This window comes from Anabrus simplex, chromosome 5, assembly GCF_040414725.1.
Source record: "Anabrus simplex isolate iqAnaSimp1 chromosome 5, ASM4041472v1, whole genome shotgun sequence".
Taxonomy (NCBI): domain Eukaryota; kingdom Metazoa; phylum Arthropoda; class Insecta; order Orthoptera; family Tettigoniidae; genus Anabrus; species Anabrus simplex.
The window spans coordinates 421,204,708-421,226,501 of record NC_090269.1 but is presented as its reverse complement, the minus strand read 5'-3'; the positions used below and the strand labels follow the sequence as shown (position 1 = coordinate 421,226,501).

General features: G+C 37.0%; 1 protein-coding gene across 1 annotated transcript in view; it reads right to left on the bottom strand.

The window, feature by feature from the left end:
• The window catches only part of FANCI (Fanconi anemia complementation group I), a 427,158-nt gene that overhangs the window by 322,697 nt on the left and 82,667 nt on the right, over positions 1–21,794 (bottom strand). The window contains exon 5 of the mRNA XM_067148224.2: positions 14,627–14,856. Within this exon, the coding sequence (XP_067004325.2) occupies positions 14,627–14,856 (230 nt within the window). The remainder of the gene's footprint in view (positions 1–14,626; positions 14,857–21,794) is intronic.

The following is a 21,794-nucleotide window of genomic DNA, read 5'->3' as shown; positions in this document are numbered from 1 at the left end:
GAACTCCAATGGACAACATTTTGGATGCCCGGGCGAGAGGCTAGGGTCGTTTATAAGAGATGTTTGAAGTAAGCGTCAGGTACGCGATGTGTTGAGCCAATGAAACGATAGAGCCACCGTCGATATGGCGAGGCATTGGTCTAGGGAAGAGATGGATGGCCCCAATCGAGGATACGATGGCGTCTTCAAGGACGAGTTAATAAAAACGATGACCGCGTCAGTTACCCTATTATTTGGCAAGATTTTGTGCAAGTAACATCGTAAGAAGAAGTTGTTATTTACACGAGTGATCGTGTGGGGACTCGTAAGATTTTGTTGGAAGATGCTCAGTCTACATTTGATATACTCAAGTTTTCTAATACTGGGAGAATGGCATTTAACTTACAATTACCAAAGGGAGAGAACAGTTCCATTTAATCATTTCAAATCATTTAACAATTTCCAGTCCAGCCTGTTATAAATGGGAAATATTTGACCTAGTTACGGGAGTAGATAAGAGAAGCAGTTCCGCTACTGAATGGGAACTGGTTTCACGGTCGGTGGAATTTACCCCCGGCTGTAGTATTCTAGTAACTGGCCGGTTGATCTTGACCTAGTTTTTACATCGTGAACGAGGGGATGTTTTAGACGACATCCAGAAACAGAAGCAGCAACGGAAAATATGACATCACCTTTGTACCCCTCGATGGAAACAAAAGGACTGATCCAAGTCTTTTCTGAAGGCAGCATCATCATCATCGATATGGCGGGCTAAAAACAAGATGGGGTCGGCTGTCTCCTGAAGACGAGCAGCCATAAATCAACATAACAAATGAGTACAGAGTTTTAATGTAATTATGTGAGTGTGAACGTGTTTAATGTTGCAAAAGTGGATAGGTTAGTTTGATATTTAATTTCTGTAGATGTAGCTTTGTTTGGAAGGACTACGTCCTATTTAAAGTAAATGATAGGAAGCTTGTTTATGTAAATATAAATTGTAACATAAATGTGGACCATTTGCATGAGGTCGCAGCTTGATTTCTTACATTTTTAGCTGATTTAATTAGCTGAATGGATAGCATCATTTCTTTACGAGTCAGTTTCTTATTTTAGCCTCGTATATTTTTTTGATTTGTTTGGTTTGATGTTTGAGACGCAGTGTACGTCTCGGGGCGTAGTTGTAAATGTAAATAAGGATTCAAATTACAGTCAGGAAGGACTAGATTAAAGTATTATTAATGGGAGCTCAAAGTGTACGGAAACATGGCGTCACGTTTTCTGGGATTTAAATCATGATGTGTGAATAAGAGTGTGTAAGACGGTGGAGTGTGGATCCATGAAGTAGTTAGTGTCATCTTCACGACTATTTTGTATATCTAGGTTGTAAATTAGTAATTGATTCACGAGTTCCAAATATTAGAATAAAATTTCTGTAAAAAGTATTATTGTTATTGTTATTATCAATTTAATATTTATTATTATTATTATTACTATTATTATTATTATTATTATTATTATTATTATTATTATCATCAATATGAGTTTCTCGTGATGTTGGATTGAGATATTTCAGTAATTTTCCAATGTTCAGACATGATCGACTGTCAATGTGGCAATTTCTTAGTTTCAGTTTCATATTTATTACAGAGTTGGCCACTTTATTATTCATGTTTACTTTGAGCGCGAGTGCTTTGATTTGTGACCAGCGCGGTTGTGTTTCTTTCATGCGAGCGAATTTTAGACGACGTCCTCAATATTTCTTCAGTTTTACGCAACTTTAGGATAAGAGATATTATTTGTGTGATTTTGAGTAAGAGGACGCGTTCCTCATTTGAAAGGCCTCCATTTTCCTGATTATGTGACTTGCCGCAGGTAGACTGTTGAGCACCATGTGTAAAGGGTTGGACCCTGTGGTTTTGTTATTTGCTGCTTTATTTTTGGGAGACGTGGATCTCCACTTTGAGTCATTCCGCCGTGTGTTGGTGAGGGCGATATGCTTGTCTACCTAGGAGAGTTTTATTTGAGCGGCCTATACTTCGTGATTTTATTGTTTCTGTCCATGTCTCTACAGTTGTTGTAGTTGACGAGAGTTTTATACCGCAACGTTTGTTTCGGATTTTCTTTTACGATATAACTGCGGAGGAATATTTTGTGTCATGTCATCTCTTCCAGGTTACAACATTGAAATAGGTCTTGAAAGGTAAAGCCTACTCTGTCACATTTTTTAAATTTATTTTGTATTATGTAATTATTTTTCAGGAACCTGCGTTGAATAGGAAGTGTTGCTTATAGTGTAATTATGTTTCCTTTATTTCCATTTTCGAGAGGATGCGTGTTGCGTGAATGCCGCATGCTGTTCTTAGTGAGCCCTGGAAAATATGACATCATGTTTTTGTTTCTTGGAATGTATATATTGCCATTTACATGTTTTTGTTTGTGTGATTCCTATCCACACTGTTTGTTATGCTCATGAGATTGTTCATGGCTCGAGAGGTATATATTTGTGCGTAGGATGTTTTACCACTCAGCGTGATATATATTATACAGTTAGGTTAGTTCCCCCCACCCCTTTTACGCATTAGATCTCGTCCTTTCTTAAGGTTAGGGACCCCACTGCAATGTCAAGTGTGCAGAAATGGGAAACGTACTCATCTACAGTTAAAAGCATTAACAGAAAGTAAAAGCCAGGAGTGTGGTGCGAGCAGTCAAGCCCATGTGTTAAAATTAATGAAACTTCAAGATTTTATTTGATATGTTAAGTATGTGTGTCGGCATACACTGCAAATTTGTAATATATTCCGATTCTCAAGATGGACTTTATCAAGCTAAAAAAGAAAAAAAATGTGAGTCATGTAAATCTGGATTATTTGATACTTTTGCTATTTTTTTATATATTTATCTTGTTAGTTTTAATAAACAGATTTTCCTCCAAAACTGACGTCATGCTTCGCCTTGCTTTATTTGTAGTTTTAATTGACCTCACCGTGTCCGTATTTAGTTATAAGTTCCCCATCAAGATCCAGGGTGTATGTATTTTTAGGGCATTATTTTATCATATTTCGGACTGAGCACGCCTGGGATCGGCTGACTAGTCTGGGGCAAATTATCTTGATGGTAAAAACGGGGACATGTAAGTGGCGCAGCCAACGTAGGTTTTTGTTTTTGCTTCTCACACCCTTTTGGTATTTTGGACACGGTGGCCATTCGAATTGCTTGCCCAATGTGTGATATTCTTGTTCTTTTTTTGTATTTTTTAAAATTCGAAGTATCCATTTTACCGGATGCGAACGATGTGAGGAACGTGGAAATTAAGTAAAATAAAGTTAGGTTTGAAAATAGAATCCAAGTTACCTATAAGATGGACAAGCAAGAGGTGAAAGTAAAATGTAAATTCATATTAATCGCTGTTAGATACGATTTCACCTTTTACCATACGGAAGGCTATGCCTAGTATGAGTATTTTCAAGTATTATTAGAGCGAGGCTACAATGTCAAAATTTGGCGATAGGATGGGCAACATGACACGGTAAAGTCAGACAGGTTATAAGTCACAAAGCATGTTGAACTATATGAAGTACGCGAGCTAACCATATAGCAGAGTAGAGATTTGATATTTTCACCCACCGGGGTATGGTTCTAGTTTTCTCCAGGTAAATTGTAACGTAATGAAACCTGTCGGGAGGAATTTTTTTTTTTCAATTTGGATCAAGTTAGGCTATAGAATTAAGGGCATGATGCAGAATGGAGGAGGTGCTCGAGATAAAAGTTACTAGATTGTTATTATTATTATTATTATTATTATTATTATTATTATTATTATTATTATTATTATTATTATTATGTGACGTCGAGGTTTAAGGAAAATTTTGTTTATAACAGCAAGATAGAGTTCATCGTTTTTCTTAATGTTCAGCTCTGATAAAACCTATGTGGCACAGGTTATTTTCATTTTTCCAAATTGTATGTGATTATCTCGTGAGATAATCATTGGCATTAACAGTAAAATTTAAGTGAGCTGAATATTTTTCTTTTTACGTGAGGGCACTGGCTATTTGTTGACTCTTTCGACTGAATGACTAGGTTGCTATGTCTGAAGGACAGCCATTCCCATATGTCTCTTTAATAAGTGTTTAATAATGGCTACGTTAGAGGAGATTAGCAAGTTGTTGGAGGAGAACAATAGGAAGTTAAGTGAAGACATTAGGCAGGCACAGGAGAGGAGTGATGAAAACATTAGGCAGGTACAAGAAAACATTAGGCAAGCGCAGGAAAAGACTGATGAAAACATTAGGCAGGTGCAGGAAAGAATTGAGGAGAATAGGCAGTCACAAGAGAAACTGTTAGAACAGATAAGGACCTTGAAGCTAGAGTGCAACGCCGGTAGGGACGAGCTATCCCAACAGCTTGCGCAAGGGCAAGAGCAAGTGGCCCAACTGAAGGGAGAGATAACGGATACTAGGTCTGACTTAATGGTCATCGTAAAAAGCTTAAATGAGGGTACAAAACGAGGTAGGCACTCTCAAAAACGGTATGACGCAATTCAAGGAGGAGGTCAACGTTTCGGTCGCTGAAGTCTCCAACAATTTTCAATATAGAATATCAAGTTTTAAGACTGAGATGTTGTCGGTCATAGAGGCTATCCAAGAGAAGTCAGAAGGTCAAATAAACAGGGTCAAAGAAGAGATAACAGCTGAGATCAAGAAGGAAGTCCAAGAAGTGAGACGGTTCGCAGAGGAAGAACTCGGCCGCCTGAAGACAGAAATCAGGGGCGAAATGTCTAGTCTCTGGAAGGAAGTTAAAGACAGGATCGCTCAACTCCAGGAAGAAAGTAGCCAGAATGGCATAGAGCTAGGAGAAAGAATCACGTCATGGGGTGAACGACAGCAAAAGGCCGAGAAAAGAATAGATAGCAACGCCGGCCTGATAACGGACATCAAGCGTGACTTAGGGACACATGCTAGCATAATACTAGACCTCCAGAGGGAGATGACACAGTTAAGACTGCAGGATGATAGGTCCATGACTAACATAAAATCTATGTCCTACCAGCAATGTTACCTGGGACTGGAACCATTAAATGAATCACATTCAATTTACAAAGTAGACATTTATTATTCACCTATTCAATATCTACAATACCACGTTTTGTGGTTACATACTCATAAAAGATTAAAAAGTTGTGGACATGTTTCGCCATTCTTATTGGGCATCATCAGTACATTAGTTAATCTTAAAACAAACAATATTTTTAAGAATGATTACACTATTGATTATGAAAAATTGAGATGAGATATGTTGTGATATTTAAAAAATGGAGATCGACGAATTCATGACAATATTAAAGTTTACATTAGATAACAACTATTTCACTTTTAATTTTTAAAAATCCATAAACAGAACGGCCTAGCGATGGGAGACCCAATTTCGGGCATCCTAGCTGATATCTACATGGACACGATAGAGCACACAAAAATCAAAACTGACATTAAAGGAATTTGTTTGTGGTTGAGGTATGTGGATGACACGTTTGTAGTAATTGATAAGAATGTCACCAACAGCAACGAAATATTAGAAAACTTAAATAACATCAACCCTAACGTAAATTTTACAAAAGAAGATGAGGTTAAAGGCTCCTTAAACTTCTTAGATATAAAGGTCACCCGAACCAATAACTCCTTTGAGTATCAGATTCACAGAAAACCTACACATTTGTTAGTAACCATAAATAATTCTTCACTACACCCCGGATCACAGAAACAGGCACCTTTTTACAGCCTGATATACCGAGCTTTAAGAATTCCATTACCCCTATAAACTTAAAAACTGAACTAAATTACATAAGGAATCTTGCCAAAATTAATGGATACAAGATCAAAATGGTAAACCGCCTAATACATAAGATTAAAAACAAGTTGTCCACAAACCTTATACCAGACAAACCTAACAGAAATAAATATGCCATTTTTACATACAGTAATCCAACTATCCACGAAATTACTTTACCTTCAACAAATATAACATAAACATAGCCTTCAGAACAACCAACACAACACAAAACATATTTTTCAATAGTAATAAAATAAATAATAATAACAGTATATGAGAAAATGGTGAGTACAGGAGACTACACAACAGCAATCTGTACCAGCATATGGAGAGGATAACGGACACGATTCGGAAAAGGAGGAATAATTTTTAGGGCCATATAGCACGCATGAGCACACAGAGACAGACCAATAGGATCTTTTCCTACTTTCTTAACAAGAAAACCAAGGGATCCTGGTTTATTGAAGTTGAAAAAGACCTTCAAGAAATAGGAATCACACTCGAAGACATCCAGAAACGTGCTCCTCTCCAGAAAAACAAGAGGTTCCAAGAAAGGCCAAAGTTGAAAACAGGCAAGAAGTGGACTGAGGAAAGAAAGGAGGCTCACAGAACGAGAATGCGGGAGTACTGGGGAAGAATTAAAGCTCAAGGATGCAAACAGTTGAAATAACATGGTCCACAGCAGGCCGAAACAAAGAAAGAAGAAGAACAGTAAATATTCAGCCTCAGGAGTGTACAGGCTGACATGTTCACAGTGTGGATTTTCATACGTTGGTCAGACTGGACGAAGTTTCCTTGTAAGTTACATGGAATATTTCAATGCTGATAAACACAACAAATATTCCGCTATGAGTATGCATGTGAAGAAACAGGTCACCATTTCACTTCAGTAGAAAAGGATCTTACAATAATCAGGATTACTAATAAGGGTAAACTGCTAAATGAATTAGAGAATATTTATATTTTTCTAGACAAAACATTTAATAAAGATCGCAACCTTAATGACGACACGGAGGTTAAGAGTTCTTTATATAGATTAATGCCCAAGTTATTAAAAACAGTCATTCCAAAGCAAAATAAGATCCCACGAACACTTAAAATTGTCAATTCAACAACCCCACTTATCCCCCTGACTACTAAACCTACAACAGCCCCTCTAAATAGTCCCCCTCCCACACCGATACTGGCACGTAATATTCCACCCAGTTCTACCCTCCCTCAACTCGCCCCCCCTCCCTCTGTCACACACATACAATGAAATTGAAATAATAAATGAGGTAGTTCAACCTATTCTATACAAATAAATATGAAATGTAGTATTACATTCCTATTTAATTAAAAGCGGAAGTGGTACCGGTTTTGACCCTAATCTGGGTCATCATCAGCCGAATAAAATGCAAAAAACAATGCATAGATAAATAAGAAATTAAAGAATGAGTCTTTCACAAAAATAGTTGAGGAGGCAAAATATGTTAATGGGGATTGGCACTGTGCAATTTTAAATCGTAAAATCTAGAAGAAGTAGAAACTCAGTCACTTATAAGAAGTAAGGCGCGATCTTCTGAATAGTAGCACAACACACGCAAATTTCAGCACTGTCTCATAATGTTTACAAGAAGAGGTGAAAAGTTAAATGAGCCAGCAAATGAGGCGCAAAGTCACAATATAATTAATGAATATGAAGTCCCAAAATTGTTTAGAAGTCGAAGACGAGTCGCTTGATTGAAATGAATTGCTAGCTTCTGAAGATCAGCGCAACACACTCAATGTCCGGCACTGTGCTTTCAAATGCCAACTGAACTGAACATTTCATATTTATTGAATAGGTTGAACTACCTTATTTCACTGTGATACATTTCAATACGGAACATTATGAAATTTTTATCTTTAAACACCCATACAACACGCGAAGTAGGAACTCCAGTCAGACCAACGCTGCTAACAAAACAAGATAGATACTCACACGGCATTTGAGTAAGTATCCAATTTTACACAATCCACAACACTGTACAATCACATACGTTTTAAACACATACATCAAATAAGTCTTTTTATTCTTTTGCAGTTTAACAATATTCTATTCCATCAAGATTCCTACAACATCTGGAAGACTACACTTATATGTGAAAATCAACACAACTTTCAAACACAGATAAATCTCCAACTTATACTCCATTCCAACTATTACGCCAGAGTGTATCTCAAATCAATTCAACTCAACAAAGAAACGCCATTTGCTTCTTCTTAACCGAAATTCATCAGTTGGAACGTATAATTTAAAACAAAATCCATCCTCTGATCTACATGGCAGCGACTGCGGCAAATATTACTGACTTTCACTAAGAAAAGGATCCATTTCAGTTCCAGATACATGCCAATTTTAAAACCTTCTTATTACAAATAATTTTTAGATTATATTGTAAAATATACTACAATAATTTTATCATATGCTCGTACTTCCCATGTCAAATTTCTTAACTACTGATTCAAAGAAATTTTTTTTTTAAAATATCACATCATATCTCATCTCAATTTTTCATAATCAATTATTATTATTTACATATTTTACGCCCACATTGGAGCACTTAAATCAATACATTTGAGTTAATTTCTTCTTTTTCTTCTCCCAGAACTTTCTCATTCTCTCCGACCTGGAAGCCCTTTGTGTGTCCAATATAGTATATTGTTTCCGTTCAACTGTTTTTAGTTTGAGACTTATGCTTTTGTTCTTCAAAATCCTCTTCTCTTTTCTGTCTTTGATTTGTTGCTGAGTTATACCCAATTCTTCCAAATCATCCTGAACTTCTTTGAACCAATTATAATTGATTTTATTTTTCAAAAAGTAATCAAATAGTTGTTTCAATATCCTGGTGTCAATAGTGTAATCATTCTTAAAAAAATTGTTTGTTTTAAGAACATTAACACTAACATTAAAATGAATTAATTAAAACTCCTTTATTTTACTTTTTGCATCACAGATGAATGATATCAATGATATTACTAACTTTTCTGTCTATCCTGCCATGACACAACAACCTGCTGAAAAAATACACAGGGCAGATTACACCAACCACATCAATAATACCCAGTTAAGAGATTAAAAATCCACCTTTTTAATATTAATATTAAACTAAATAAGTTATAACATTTACTTGGAACTAGTTCCAATGCTGGTGAGTATCATCTTCAGCCAAATATGAGAATAGGCAATCGTAAATATACATATCATCATTAAATCAACACACACAAAAACACTCTTAATATGGGACTTATGATGCCCCTAAAAGTATCTGAAGAATAAAACTTCAAATAATCACAATTTCTAAATTAGAACGATACTTAACACAATATAATTTTCACTCAAGTTAGAACTTGGAAAGTATTGAGTTCGAATTAGTACTGTAAGATTCTCAAATAAATAATAAGTCTTGTCATAACTGAAATGTTATACAAAGGTCGAACCACATACAGAGTTTCTCTGTAAATATGACAGTCACAATTAGAATGACACTTAATTATTTTACTCGAGATGGAATCTTGAAAGTCCTGAGTTCTAGTTAGAGTAGGAAGATTCTCAATTTAAATAAAAGGTCTTGTCACAATTGATCAGAAGCAGAAATGATAAACATGTATAAAGTTTCTTCATAAACATTAAAATAATTTTAATGTTTAGAAACATTATTTTAATTTTTGAATTTTGAATTTAAATTACTCTAAAACACTTTTTTAAATGTGAAGGTAGTTTAGAATTAAATGTATGAATATTTTTCTGTTTAAATATGAAATATGGGGACAGTTTTATTTCATCTGCGGTTACACAAAGCATAACTGTACGACTAACTAGTGCTGGCAAGCAAAGGTGGTTCTCTGTTGATTGAATCGGATATACGATTGAAATACCCCATCTGGTTACCTCCGGTACTACCGATGGATGGCTTGCATATTTTCGGAGGGGAAATGGAGGACGGAGGTAGTAAGGAAGATCGCAGAGGAAAGGTCAAGCGGAGGTATTAGACATACGATTAGTCACTACCCAGTGCTCGGAGAGAGGTCTGCGAAGTTTAGATGAAGTACAACTGGGCACGGCAGTAAACAATGGAACGGATTTGTGCAATCACTCGTTGCGTTGCAGGTACGTCGGATATTTTCCAATGTCAGTAGAAAACAGGCAAAATGTTCTTTATGCAGTCAGTTATGTGTAACAGATGGGGGAACATCAACTCTTCTGGACCATTTCCATATGGAAAATATTGAATGAAATGTTGATAATGACAGTGGTAACACCGTAGTGATATATTGCAAAGATAACGAGGAAAAGAAAAAGATTGACCAAGTGCTATAGAGAGTCATTACAGCTGATATGTTGTCATTTATTCTTGTCGAAAGTGAAGAATTTCAAGACAAGCTCTGAATCCCCGGTACTTATTACCTTCCTGTCGCACATTGGCAAATTTATGTAAGTTAACTCATTCATGAAAGATTTATATTTCCACAAATAAATTAGGTGTAATCTATATTAAAAGAATTGTATAATTTTTTTTAGGATATATTGTGGAAGACATATAACTCTGCCAAGAATGCCTTGAAAATTGACCTATCGCAAGCTACATCTGTCTTATTGACCACTGATACGTGAACAACAATCAGGCAAGATTGTTATCTTGCAGTTAAGGCCCATTTTATATAAAAATAAATACAACCCTTTAGTATCTGCTTGTCTTCAATGCTGCATATTTAAAGATAATCACTCAGCAGAAAATATTGCACAAGCTTTGAAGGATGTTAGGCCTATTGCAGACTGGGGGATCACTGGGAGAGTAACAGCCATTGTTACTGACAATGCTGCTAATAAGGTTGCACATGTACAGAAGTTGTCCATTCGGCATGTCCCATGGGTGGCTCTTACATTAAATCTGGTATCATCTGCCAGTATCAAAAACACGCCTTCATTAGCTGAAGTTCTGAACCACACCTCGAATATAGTGACGTTTTTTAAGTTAGTAAGCTCCTATTTCTCTCTGATCGATGTATTAAAAATACTGCACCTTTACGGTTAAGGGAAACTAATTCTTTTAAATAATTGGACACAGGCACAGCAACATCGCAAGTGAAAATCTTGCTAACTTTCAAGATGGTTTGCCATTTGCTGGACGTTAAGGACGAGCTTTCGCTTGCACATGCAAATGTGGTAAACACTCCACGGGCTCTCACACGTATACTATTTTCATCAAAAACACGAGTACATTTTTAGCACAACTCATATCTGAACATGGATATTCCATTCTATTGTATTTTATCCCTTGAGTACTGGCGGAAGGTTATGCCTATAAATACAGTAATAATGTAAATTATATTAAAAATTATAAGCAAGTATCTTAATTGTCTAACCAGTAACAATATGCTTAGAAATGCGTGATAGGTAGATGCATGACTTTTTGCATTAGTTAATATAGTAATAATTTATTCATTATTTGTCTGAACAGTGGTGGAGTGGGTACTTCTGCAAGAAATTATGCAAATCTCCTCACCGATAGAAACTATGACAACCGTTCTCTCCGGAGAACAGTATGTGACCTGCTCACAAATTATCCCTCTCATGCATGGGTTGTCTTTGAAATACAAATATAAATGGTCCGTTATTGGACATTATAAATTTTCCAGCTAACTCATTCCTGGTTGCCAGCGTTTCGCCCCCGTGTGCTAGGTTGGGCTTGTCAGTTGGTACCTAGCACACCTACCGAGACACATGGCTAGTGCATACTGTGGAGCCCACTGTGTAGGCTACTTGAAGCCACCGGCAGTGCCAATGCACTTTGAGAGACTTTGTCTCACTACCAAAAATTGATGCCTGCTTGGCCATTAGATGATATAGATGCAGATTCCCACAGCGAATCTGAAATATTTGTCCTGAATGAGTAAATTTATAATACGAATATAAATGGTCCGTTATTGGATATTATAAATTTTCCAGCTAACTCATTCCTGTTTGCCAGCGTTTCGCCCCCGGGTGCTAGGTTGGGCTCATCAGTTGGTACCTAGCACACCTACCAAGACGCATGGCTAGTGCATACCATGGAGGCCACTGTGTAGGCTACTTGAAGATACCGGCAGGTCCAATTCACTATGAGAGACTTTGTCTCACTACCAAAAATTGATGCCTGCTTGGCCATCAGATGATATAGAAGTTGATTCCCATAGCGAATCTAAAATAATTGTCCTAAATGAGTAAATTTATAATACCAATATAAATGGTCCGTTATTGGACATTGGACAAATTTGAAACTCATTAATATAACTGGAAACTTGTTGACGGATGTCGATAAACAATTGTCAGTTTCCTTTTTGAGTGCAGTGGAGAGAAGACTCTTTGTTTATGAATCGTGAACAGTTCCAAAACTTGCGACCTTCCTTGACTCACGCTTTAAAAAGGCAGCATTTCACTTGCCTGAAAAAGCACACAAAGCAAGAAAGCAGGCAGAGTCCAAAATAGCATTGTTTCTGAGGAAGGAATATGAAAGAACATCACCCTTACATCAGTCGGCACAAACCACTGCAGGACCAAGCAAGTATGGCGTTGGGTTATAAAATTTTCTGTTGAGAGACAATGCTGAAGCAAATTTAACTTACCGACGACTGACGCAGCGGTATGTGTGCGACAGTACACAGAAAAACCACACACGCTTGGGATTAGAGACCCATTGGCTTACTGGGTTAAGAAAAATACATCGAAAGGTCTAAGTGACGTAGCCCTCTAGTATCTTCCTGTACCAGCCACCTCTGTACCCGCCGAAATAATTTTTTCAACGGCTGGGCAGATCATAACGGATCGGCAAAATTCACTGTCTCCAGAATCAGCTAATAAGTTAATTTTCCTGAACGGGTAACAAAACGTATTAAACCCTATAATGCACACAGTTCGTTTGATTTATGCATATTACCTAGGTCCATGCTCATTTAATTCTTCAAAGTCATCAGTAACATAGATAGGCCCTATAACATAATTCTTTTCTATTCACTGCGATCTGTATGTAAGCTACTGGACACTGTACTGCGTTACTTTTGTTTACATGATACCAATAACATTGATAAAGCATACTCCTTTCCAATCCACCATGGAGTAAATTTGAAATTACCGCGTGGCAGATTACTCTTAGTAAATCGGAGCTCCGATTGAATACGCGCCAAACATTCGCTCCGGAAAAAACGCTCTGTTACCAGCACTATGACTAACATAAAAAACTAGGTGAGCAAGGAGCGTGTTACCAACCTTGACGCAAATAAAACCCGCACCCCAATTTCATGCATTTTTTAAATTTTTTTTTTAAATATGTGGGGTTATTTGTGTCAATACGGTACCTTTATAGTTATTACACTTCTTTTGATCACCTTTCTTATATTGTGCATTGATCATATCTTGCCTCCAGTCACTAGAGATTGCATTTACTGTATTTAGTAGTCTGTACAACCATTGTGTTCCAGGTTGTCTAAGTGCTTAGATCATGTCGCACTGAGCTCACCTAGTCCAGCTGACTTGCTGTTTTTCATTTTACATATTGCTGTCTCCATCTCCATCCAGTCAAACTTTCTGCATTATTGCTTATAAGGTTTGGGTCATCATTTGTATTACAGTTCAGTAAGTGAACTCATTGTCATCATCATCATCACCATCATCATGTTTTCCACTCCAGTTGCCCGGCTGTGGTTTACGAGCACTCTCTACTTCTGTCTGTCCATGTACCACTCTTCTCTCAAGACGACATCCCAGCTGACTCCTCTTGTTCCTATGTCCTCCTTCACTTGGTCCAGCCATCTCTTCGTAGGTCTTCCTACCAGTCGTTTTCTGGCCACAACTGTGTGTAGCCATTGTTTTGCTGTCCTTCTATTGTCCATTCGTTTGACATGGCCAAACCATTTCAAATGGGCCCTTGACACTTTTTCATTCAGGGATGGGTACACACCAGCTTCCTCCCTTATTCTTTCACTTCTTACCCTGTCCCTTCTTGTCTTCTGTACCATAGTTCGTAGGAACTTCATTACTGTGGTTTGTAGTTTGCTATCCACTTGTTGGGTTGTTGTGCAGGTTTCTAGGCCATATGTTATTATGGGGGTGAAGTATGATTGGAACAGAATCTGCTTTGATCTTAATGGAACTTGTTTGTTCCAGAGGAGGTTCCGAACTTGATGGTAAAACTGAGCTGATTTTTTAATGCGGTTGTTAATCTCATGCTGTATTCTGCTATCACTTGAAATGATGGACCCAAGATATTTATATTGGTCTACTGTTTCCAACTGTGTACCTTCCAGCATTATTTTTCCTTTCTTCTTCTGCCTGTTGACATAATAACAGTTTTCGATTTATTTATTGTTAATCCATGTGCTTTCAAATGTTCATTCCAGGTGAGTTCCGAGGTTCGTTTTGTAGTCGAAAGCAATCGATATAACCCTTCGGTTGACTTGCTAAGCCTAACACTGCTGGGGATTTTCTGTCAGAGGTATTCTCCCTTAGCCTTTGGCAGTCCCCTACCTCACTGCAAGGCGGCAGCTGATGAATTTATGTCATTTCCTACACAAGGGTCTCATCAAACCTTCTAGGGGAAAACTCCTCTATCCGTAGCTTCCCCTAGTTTGTCGGGTTTGGTGTCGGCCGCCTAAACCTCGGCCAGACAGTCGCAGGTAGTACCGTCTACTGTCGCATACGGTAGCAGGATCACTCCTGACCGGACAACAAAACTAAATCTCAAGAATCATTAAAAGTGGCTAGTGAAACATAAAATCAATAACAGTATTATTAGTTCTAGATGAGTTTCAGCATAACTCTTACCTGAATCAGAGTCTATGGCCAGAGTATCAGCACTTGATGCTGTCTGCGTGTACAGTTTGGCAGTGAAGTACTGTTGCAGCTGAAGGAACAGAGGCAGGCCAAGTTCATTCTTGCAGAGATGTAACAATTGTTTGATGAAAGGAGGAATTGCTGTGACATCCATCACATCCATACTCCTGCACAACTTGTGGACAACCTGTAGGCGTTCATCAGAGGAGAGAGTGATGTCCCTATGGGGCAAAAGGCAGTATTTTTGTCAAATACACAGTATGAACAGAGAAATAACAGGTGCAACAGTTCCAATATTGGACACACGTTAGAGTGACCAGATGTGCTCCTTCTGCCAGGCTAAGTGGCCGAGACGGTCCTTCTGACGCTAACTTGGCATATTCGATCATGGCATAATCCGGTTGTATTTGAAGTTGTTGGTAGATTTACTGACATGTAAAAGAACTCCTGTGGGACGAAATTCTGGTGCCTTGACACCTCCAAAAACCATTTTAAAAAGTTGTTAGTGGGACGTAAAACCAAATAACATTATTACTGTCCTCTTTCTTTCAAACCCTCTCTTGCAGTTCATATGAAGTACTGAATATCTTTAAAATATCCTGCATTCGGGAGATAGTGGGTTCAACCACACTGCCGGTAACCCTGAAGATTGTGTGCTGTGGTTTCCCATTTTCACACCAGGCAAATGAAGGAGCTGTACCTTAATTAAGGCCATGGTTGCTTCCTTCCCAATCCTAGCCCTTCCTGTCCCATGATCGCCGTAAGACCCATTTGTATCAGTGCGATGTAAAGTAAATTGAAAAAATTCTGTTTTTAAAATATTATCCTATTAAAAGCCCAGTGAAATATTATTTTAAGTTCTATATCGTCTATTCTCAATGAAATTGAATTCAAACGAGTGTGAAAACCATTTGTTATTTTCCAGTTTTCTTCCTATTCTCTATGGTGATAATGGAATATGATTACTTTTTACATGAAGGAGCGATACCAAATGAATGCAGAGTCGCAATAGTAGTCCCAGTATACAAGGGAAAGGCTGACAAACATAGAGTGGATAATTACAGGCCAGTCAGCTTGATGATGACTGATGCTTGTTGTTTAAAGGGGCCTAACAGCTACGTCATCGGCCCCTAATGGTACAAAATGAGACGAAATGAAATGACAAATTAAAAACCCAAAATCCTACACTGACCACAATTCAAAACATGAGGATGAAGAATGAATGGATGGATATGAATTTAAAACAATCAGTGGAACCGACCCACAGTGCCTCACATGCACAGAAGCTGGCGTAAAACAATAGTATTACTGACCAAGGGACTGCTGCTATAGCACGATACTGAATCGATGATGCTTGTAGTCGAGAGGAGTACAAAATCCAACTCATCGACCCCTCATAATAGTACTTATTGCTAGAAAAGTAGAACCATGGTATTTGTCATGTTGCGGTACTAATCAAGAGTAGCGTAGATTCATGGTACTCCACACATTATGGTACTACTCACAGGCAATGAAATTCGCACATGTATTACAGACCTACTGTGTTTTGCACATTGTGGCGCCATTGACAGGCAACGCAAACCTATGGTGTTCATCACCTAAGTGTACTAACCACAGGGACTCGTACTATCCCGTGGTGTTCCTCATATAGTGGGTATTAATCATAGGCAAGCCAGAACCATGGGTTCCCTCATCCCATGGTGTCGCTCATATAGTGCTACTAATCACAGATACTGTAAAAGCCGTCGCGCTTTCATTTGCCACTAATCACAAACCTATTTGGTACCTAACATAGTGGTACTACTCCAGTCAGCTTGACGTGTTGTTTGTAAGCTCTGGAGAAGCATTCTTTCTGATTATATTAGACGTGTTTGAAAAATTAATAACTGGTTTGATAGAAGGCAGTTCGTGTTTAGGGAAGGTTATTCCAGTGAAGCTCAACTTGTAGGATTCCAGCAAGATATAGCAGATATTTTAGATTCAGGAGGTCAAATGGACTGTATCACGATTGACCTATCCAAGGCTTTTGATAAGGTAGATCATGGGAGTTTAATGATGAAAATGAGAGCTATTGGGTGAGCGTGATTGAATGGGTGGCTACATTTCTAGAAAACAGAAGTTAGAGAATTGCAGTAGGTGAAGCGTTATCTGATCCCTAATGATTAAGAGAGGTTACAGATCTCTTCACATGGTTTTAGGGGTTGTAGTAAGTATGTAAAGGAAAGTGCATATAACTCTCTGTAAGACCGCAGTCAGAGTATGGCTCAAGTGTACAGGACCTTCACCAGGACTACTTCATACAAGAACTTGAAAAAATTCAAAGGAAAGTAGCATGGATTGTTCTGGGTGATTTCCAACGAAGGAGTAGAGTTATGAAAATGTTTGCAAACTTTGGGCTGGGAAGACTTGGGAATAAAGAGAAGAAATGCTCGACTATGTGGTATATAAATATTAAAATATCACATATATTTATTAAACAAATGCACCTATTAAATACAATAAAATATTTCTTATATTAGGACTAATACCTTACTATTAACCACCTAACTGGGACATGTTTCGCCCCACATATTGGGCATCATCAGCCAATGTCTCACACCTCAAAATCATTTCTAATCAGGATCCTGACTATGTGTTAAATGCCTGTATACTTTCTAGATTACAAAGAGTTGTGATTAAAAGGTCCATTTTTAGTGTTTTCATTCGACTATTTAAAAATTGCTTATTTGATTATAAAAATTCCTAAGATAACTGCTTAACATAGTATAGACGTTTATTAGAAACTCATTAAAAAGTTTTTCAATTGAAAAATGTTGACAGTCTTGTCAAGTTCTTATACTTGGTCTGATTGTTCACTAGTTAAAACTTCATTCATGTCTGAACATTTATATTCTTTTAAAAAAACTAAATAAGTTACACAATGTGATCAAGTACAGAATCTGATTAAAACTTCATGATTTTATTTACTATTATGATATAGAACTGTTGTCTTCTTAAAAATCCATTTAACAGTGTTCATTTTGCTACTTATTGATGTTTAAGTGACATTTATAACAGCCCTCTATTGAGGGTATGTCCCTAATTGTGAAAATTTGAATACTGGAAGTCAAAGTTTTTGTTATTATTATTATTATTATTATTATTATTATTATTATTATTATTATTATTATTATTATTATTATTATTAAAGTATCAATTCCGTCATCAATTTTTTTATCTGTTTGTTGGTGTGATGGATGAACATTGTCAAAGTGATTGTTTCTGTTAGAAGTTGGGTTTGCTGCCACGTGTTGTATGTGCTGATATAATGGGGACCTGTCAAACTTTATGTTGGATGATGGAAAATTGTTGCTTCTGGTTTGTAGAATGTAGTTTATTGAGATGTCTGTAACGAAAAGAAATGTGTGTTAATAGATGTTAATGAGGAGGCCGCTTTCGAAACTTCTACTTAGTCCCTCGTCTCTTGTGTGGCTGACCAAGAGAAGATTAAAGAAAAATTCAAAATTCAAAAATCAAATCAAAATCTCTTTATTTGCAAATGAGGTGTCTACCTCGGTGGCAAATGGTACACTAAAATACATTATTGTCAAGCACTAAATTTTTAATTAACAAGAGACGAAGAAAATTTTCCTAGAATACAATATTATACAATTTACACTAATAATTTTATCTATTAAACACACACATCATCCTTAATAAATTTATATTGTTTACAAAATTCTACTTATAATATCTCCTGTACTTACAAACATAGTCAACTCATATACAGTATGTGAAATTACTTCTAATAATACTATACAACTGGTATAAGATTAAAATTAACATTGTATTTATATTTTACCCATTTTGGAACCTAAGTAGCATAACGACCTGCTGCGTCTTAACCAGAGCCCCTTTTGCCAACACTTTTCAGAGTTCCTGAAGGGCCTTCACAGCTACCGTAGCGGTCCCAGGGCCCTTGAAGTCCCCACTGTACTTCACCCCTACAGGCAGTCCCCTACATGGGCTGTCCAAGACCAGGGGATGGAATTAATTTAATCACACATTTTTTGTTTACAATATCCTGCCCTGATGGAATGCCCTCTAACATTTCATTTATTTTTTCTGTTGCTGTTTATTCTCTTCTTGAATATCTGTACAGATTTTGGAAAAGGATCAAACACATTTAGTAACACTTGCAGTGGATAGAATAGAAATTGGTTTGCCACTACTGCAATGATATATGCAGCAAACAAAAAGAGAAACTTGGAGACAATTGACCTGAAATTCATGGAATAAGTTCATTCTTATCTCAAGGTTGGTGCCATGCATGCAAATTGAAAGTCTACTCTACCTGTGAATAGGTGCTCATGATTTCAGCATACAGAATTAATCCTCACCCTTTACAACTTACTGTGATGAACCATGAGTTTTACAACCTGAAGGAATTGGCGGAGAAAGTTTAAAGAACGTCACAGCTAATGCTGGTGGCGAAAAGGTCAACTGGATTAAAATAAAGTAAATTAGCATCCAGAAGAACAAACCGTTCATTATTCAGTACAAATATGATCTTTTGAATGAAACATTTTTCCGAAATAGATATATCACAATGTTCCAGAAGACAAGGTTGCAGGAAAAAGCGACATTGAAGTAGGAAAATCTCGCTCTAGAGTGAGTGTACAACCATAAATTGCCCTTAAGTGAAAAAAAAGAAAAAAAATGTGCTCCTGTCATTGCTGTCAAGTGGAGTGATCCCTCAGCAATATAGGCATTTCTTCGAAGAGCTTCCAACAGCCAAAAGGGTTGATAAACTTAACCATGATAGGTTAAAATGATTGTATGATCCGTATTGACTCGCTAAAAGGTTTTCGTGTGAAATATCAGAGGAGGAAGACTGATATTAATGATATACTTTTGAATTTCATTTAACAATGATAACCTATCTGTTCATATTTGTGTTGAATTCCTCCCTCCAGCTAGAGATATTGATTTTCGTACCTGTCTTAACGATTGGACAACACCGGAAGGCACCGTGCAAAAGGTGGACAAATTCAAGCACCTGGGAGAATTTATAACAAGAAGGAATAGGAGCAATGAGGGAATAACAGAGAGGATAAAGAAGATGCGATCAGCCTTCTGTATGACCAGAGATATATACAATAAAAAGAATATATCTACAGACGCAAAGATTAGACATTACAAGGCAACGGTGAGAAATGCTGTATTATATGCTGCTGAGACAATAGCACTAGGAAGAAATGGTGCGGAACAACTAGAGAAAGAGGAGAGAAAAATATTGAGGAAAATACTAGGCCCTAAGAGAGGAGGTGAGAGATGGATGAGGAGACCCAGGGAAGAACTATACCGGAACATGAGGACAATCTCAGAAGAAATCAGACTGAAAAGACCAAGGTTTGCGGGACATGTAATCAGGATGAATATGGATATAATGACGAAAAGAGTATGGGAAACAACAGCGAGGACACAAGGAAAGACAGGAACCAAGTGGGTAGTTGAACTCCGGAAAGATTGGTCGGAATTGGGGATCAAGGTGGAAGAAAAGAAAAATTGGAGAAGCAAGTACATACCGACTAATATGCCAGAGATCAATGATAGGGATGGGTACAGGAAAAGGATTGAGAGTCACCATTGGAGTAGACAAGAGAAGAGGATACTGAATATCTCGGAAGAAGAGCGGGAGAGAAGAAGAGAAAGGATGAAGAGGTTCTGGGAGGAGAAGAAGAAAATGCAATCCATGAAGGAGCTGTCCATGGTCCTACAGAGGCCATAACGCAAGAAGAAGAAGAAGAAGAAGAAGAAGAAGAAGAAGAAGAAGAAGAAGAAGAAGAAGAAGAAGAAGAAGAAGAGGAAGAAGAGGAAGAAGAAGAAGAAGAAGAAGACATCAGTCTTGATGCCGAAAGTGTTAAGTGCATGCAACAATAATTTTAATTCATTATTGCCGTTTAACCATAATTAGGAAATCCAATTGTTTAATTGGATTATTTCAAGAATTAATGCGTCATTTGAGTGTTATCCTTATTTGTTGCTATTAGATTGTACTATTAATAATCTAGACCATAATGGCTGGTATTGGGTCCGTATTGACTTAATCACAATAAATAGAGAGGTGGATGATCCGCCCAGTCAATACCATGTGTTAATGTTTTTAATAATTACCTTTCACCTTAACATTATGTCTAGTACATGTTTCGAGAATATGCACATTCTCTTCTTCAGCTAGTTAAATTAAAATTCCTGTATATAATAAGACCTAGTGAAAATGGAGGCCCCCATTAAGAAATCTAAAACTATGACCAGTACAATGTAACATGTTAAAAATTGAAGGATGGGGGCATGGAATTAAATTCAATCTTGTCATATACAATAAAACACATTAGGATGATGTCTGTATGAATTACAATGTTGAGCTCTGAGTCCTGTTGTGATATGAGCTCACTGTGTCCTTGGTGTTCCAATACTTTCTTGTAAAATTCTGATGGGGTGATATTAAGAATAATATAAAATGATACAAAAACTTGTTGTCAAGCCGATACCCTCAGTTAATAGGTGTGTTATGCAGCCAGGTTGATATGAACTTAATATGGCCTGTAAGAAGGAAATGTAAAATAGAAACTGTAACAGGAAGACTGTAACATAAACAAAATGAGAATACAACTTGTAAAAATATTAAAACTTACCAATGTTATAATATAAGTAGCATATGAATTATAACACAGTAGAGGTTTCCACCTATTCAATACTAAGATGTATTTACAATATTTAAATTACATGGGACTAGTTTCAACCCTCTTCGGGGTCATCATCAGCCGTATCTCCCCAGACTTTGTACTTACTTGTATATTTTTTTATCTGCGTCATTTTACATTCTGTTCTTTATTACGAGGACCTACTGAATTCCATAATTGTGTATAATTTTTACAACACAGAGCACCTTATTTGTACTTTTGTTCCAGACTTCCTAGTATGTATTATTTACTTGTATTAACTATTACTCACCTGTATCACACGTAATATCTCTCATTTTCATTTACGACATTTCAACTACACCTCACATTGTAAATTATATATCCATAAGATTCTTACCGTTAAATAACATGTTTTAGGATTTCGCCATAAATTGTGTATGCTTTATAATATGGCTGATGATGACCCTGAGGAG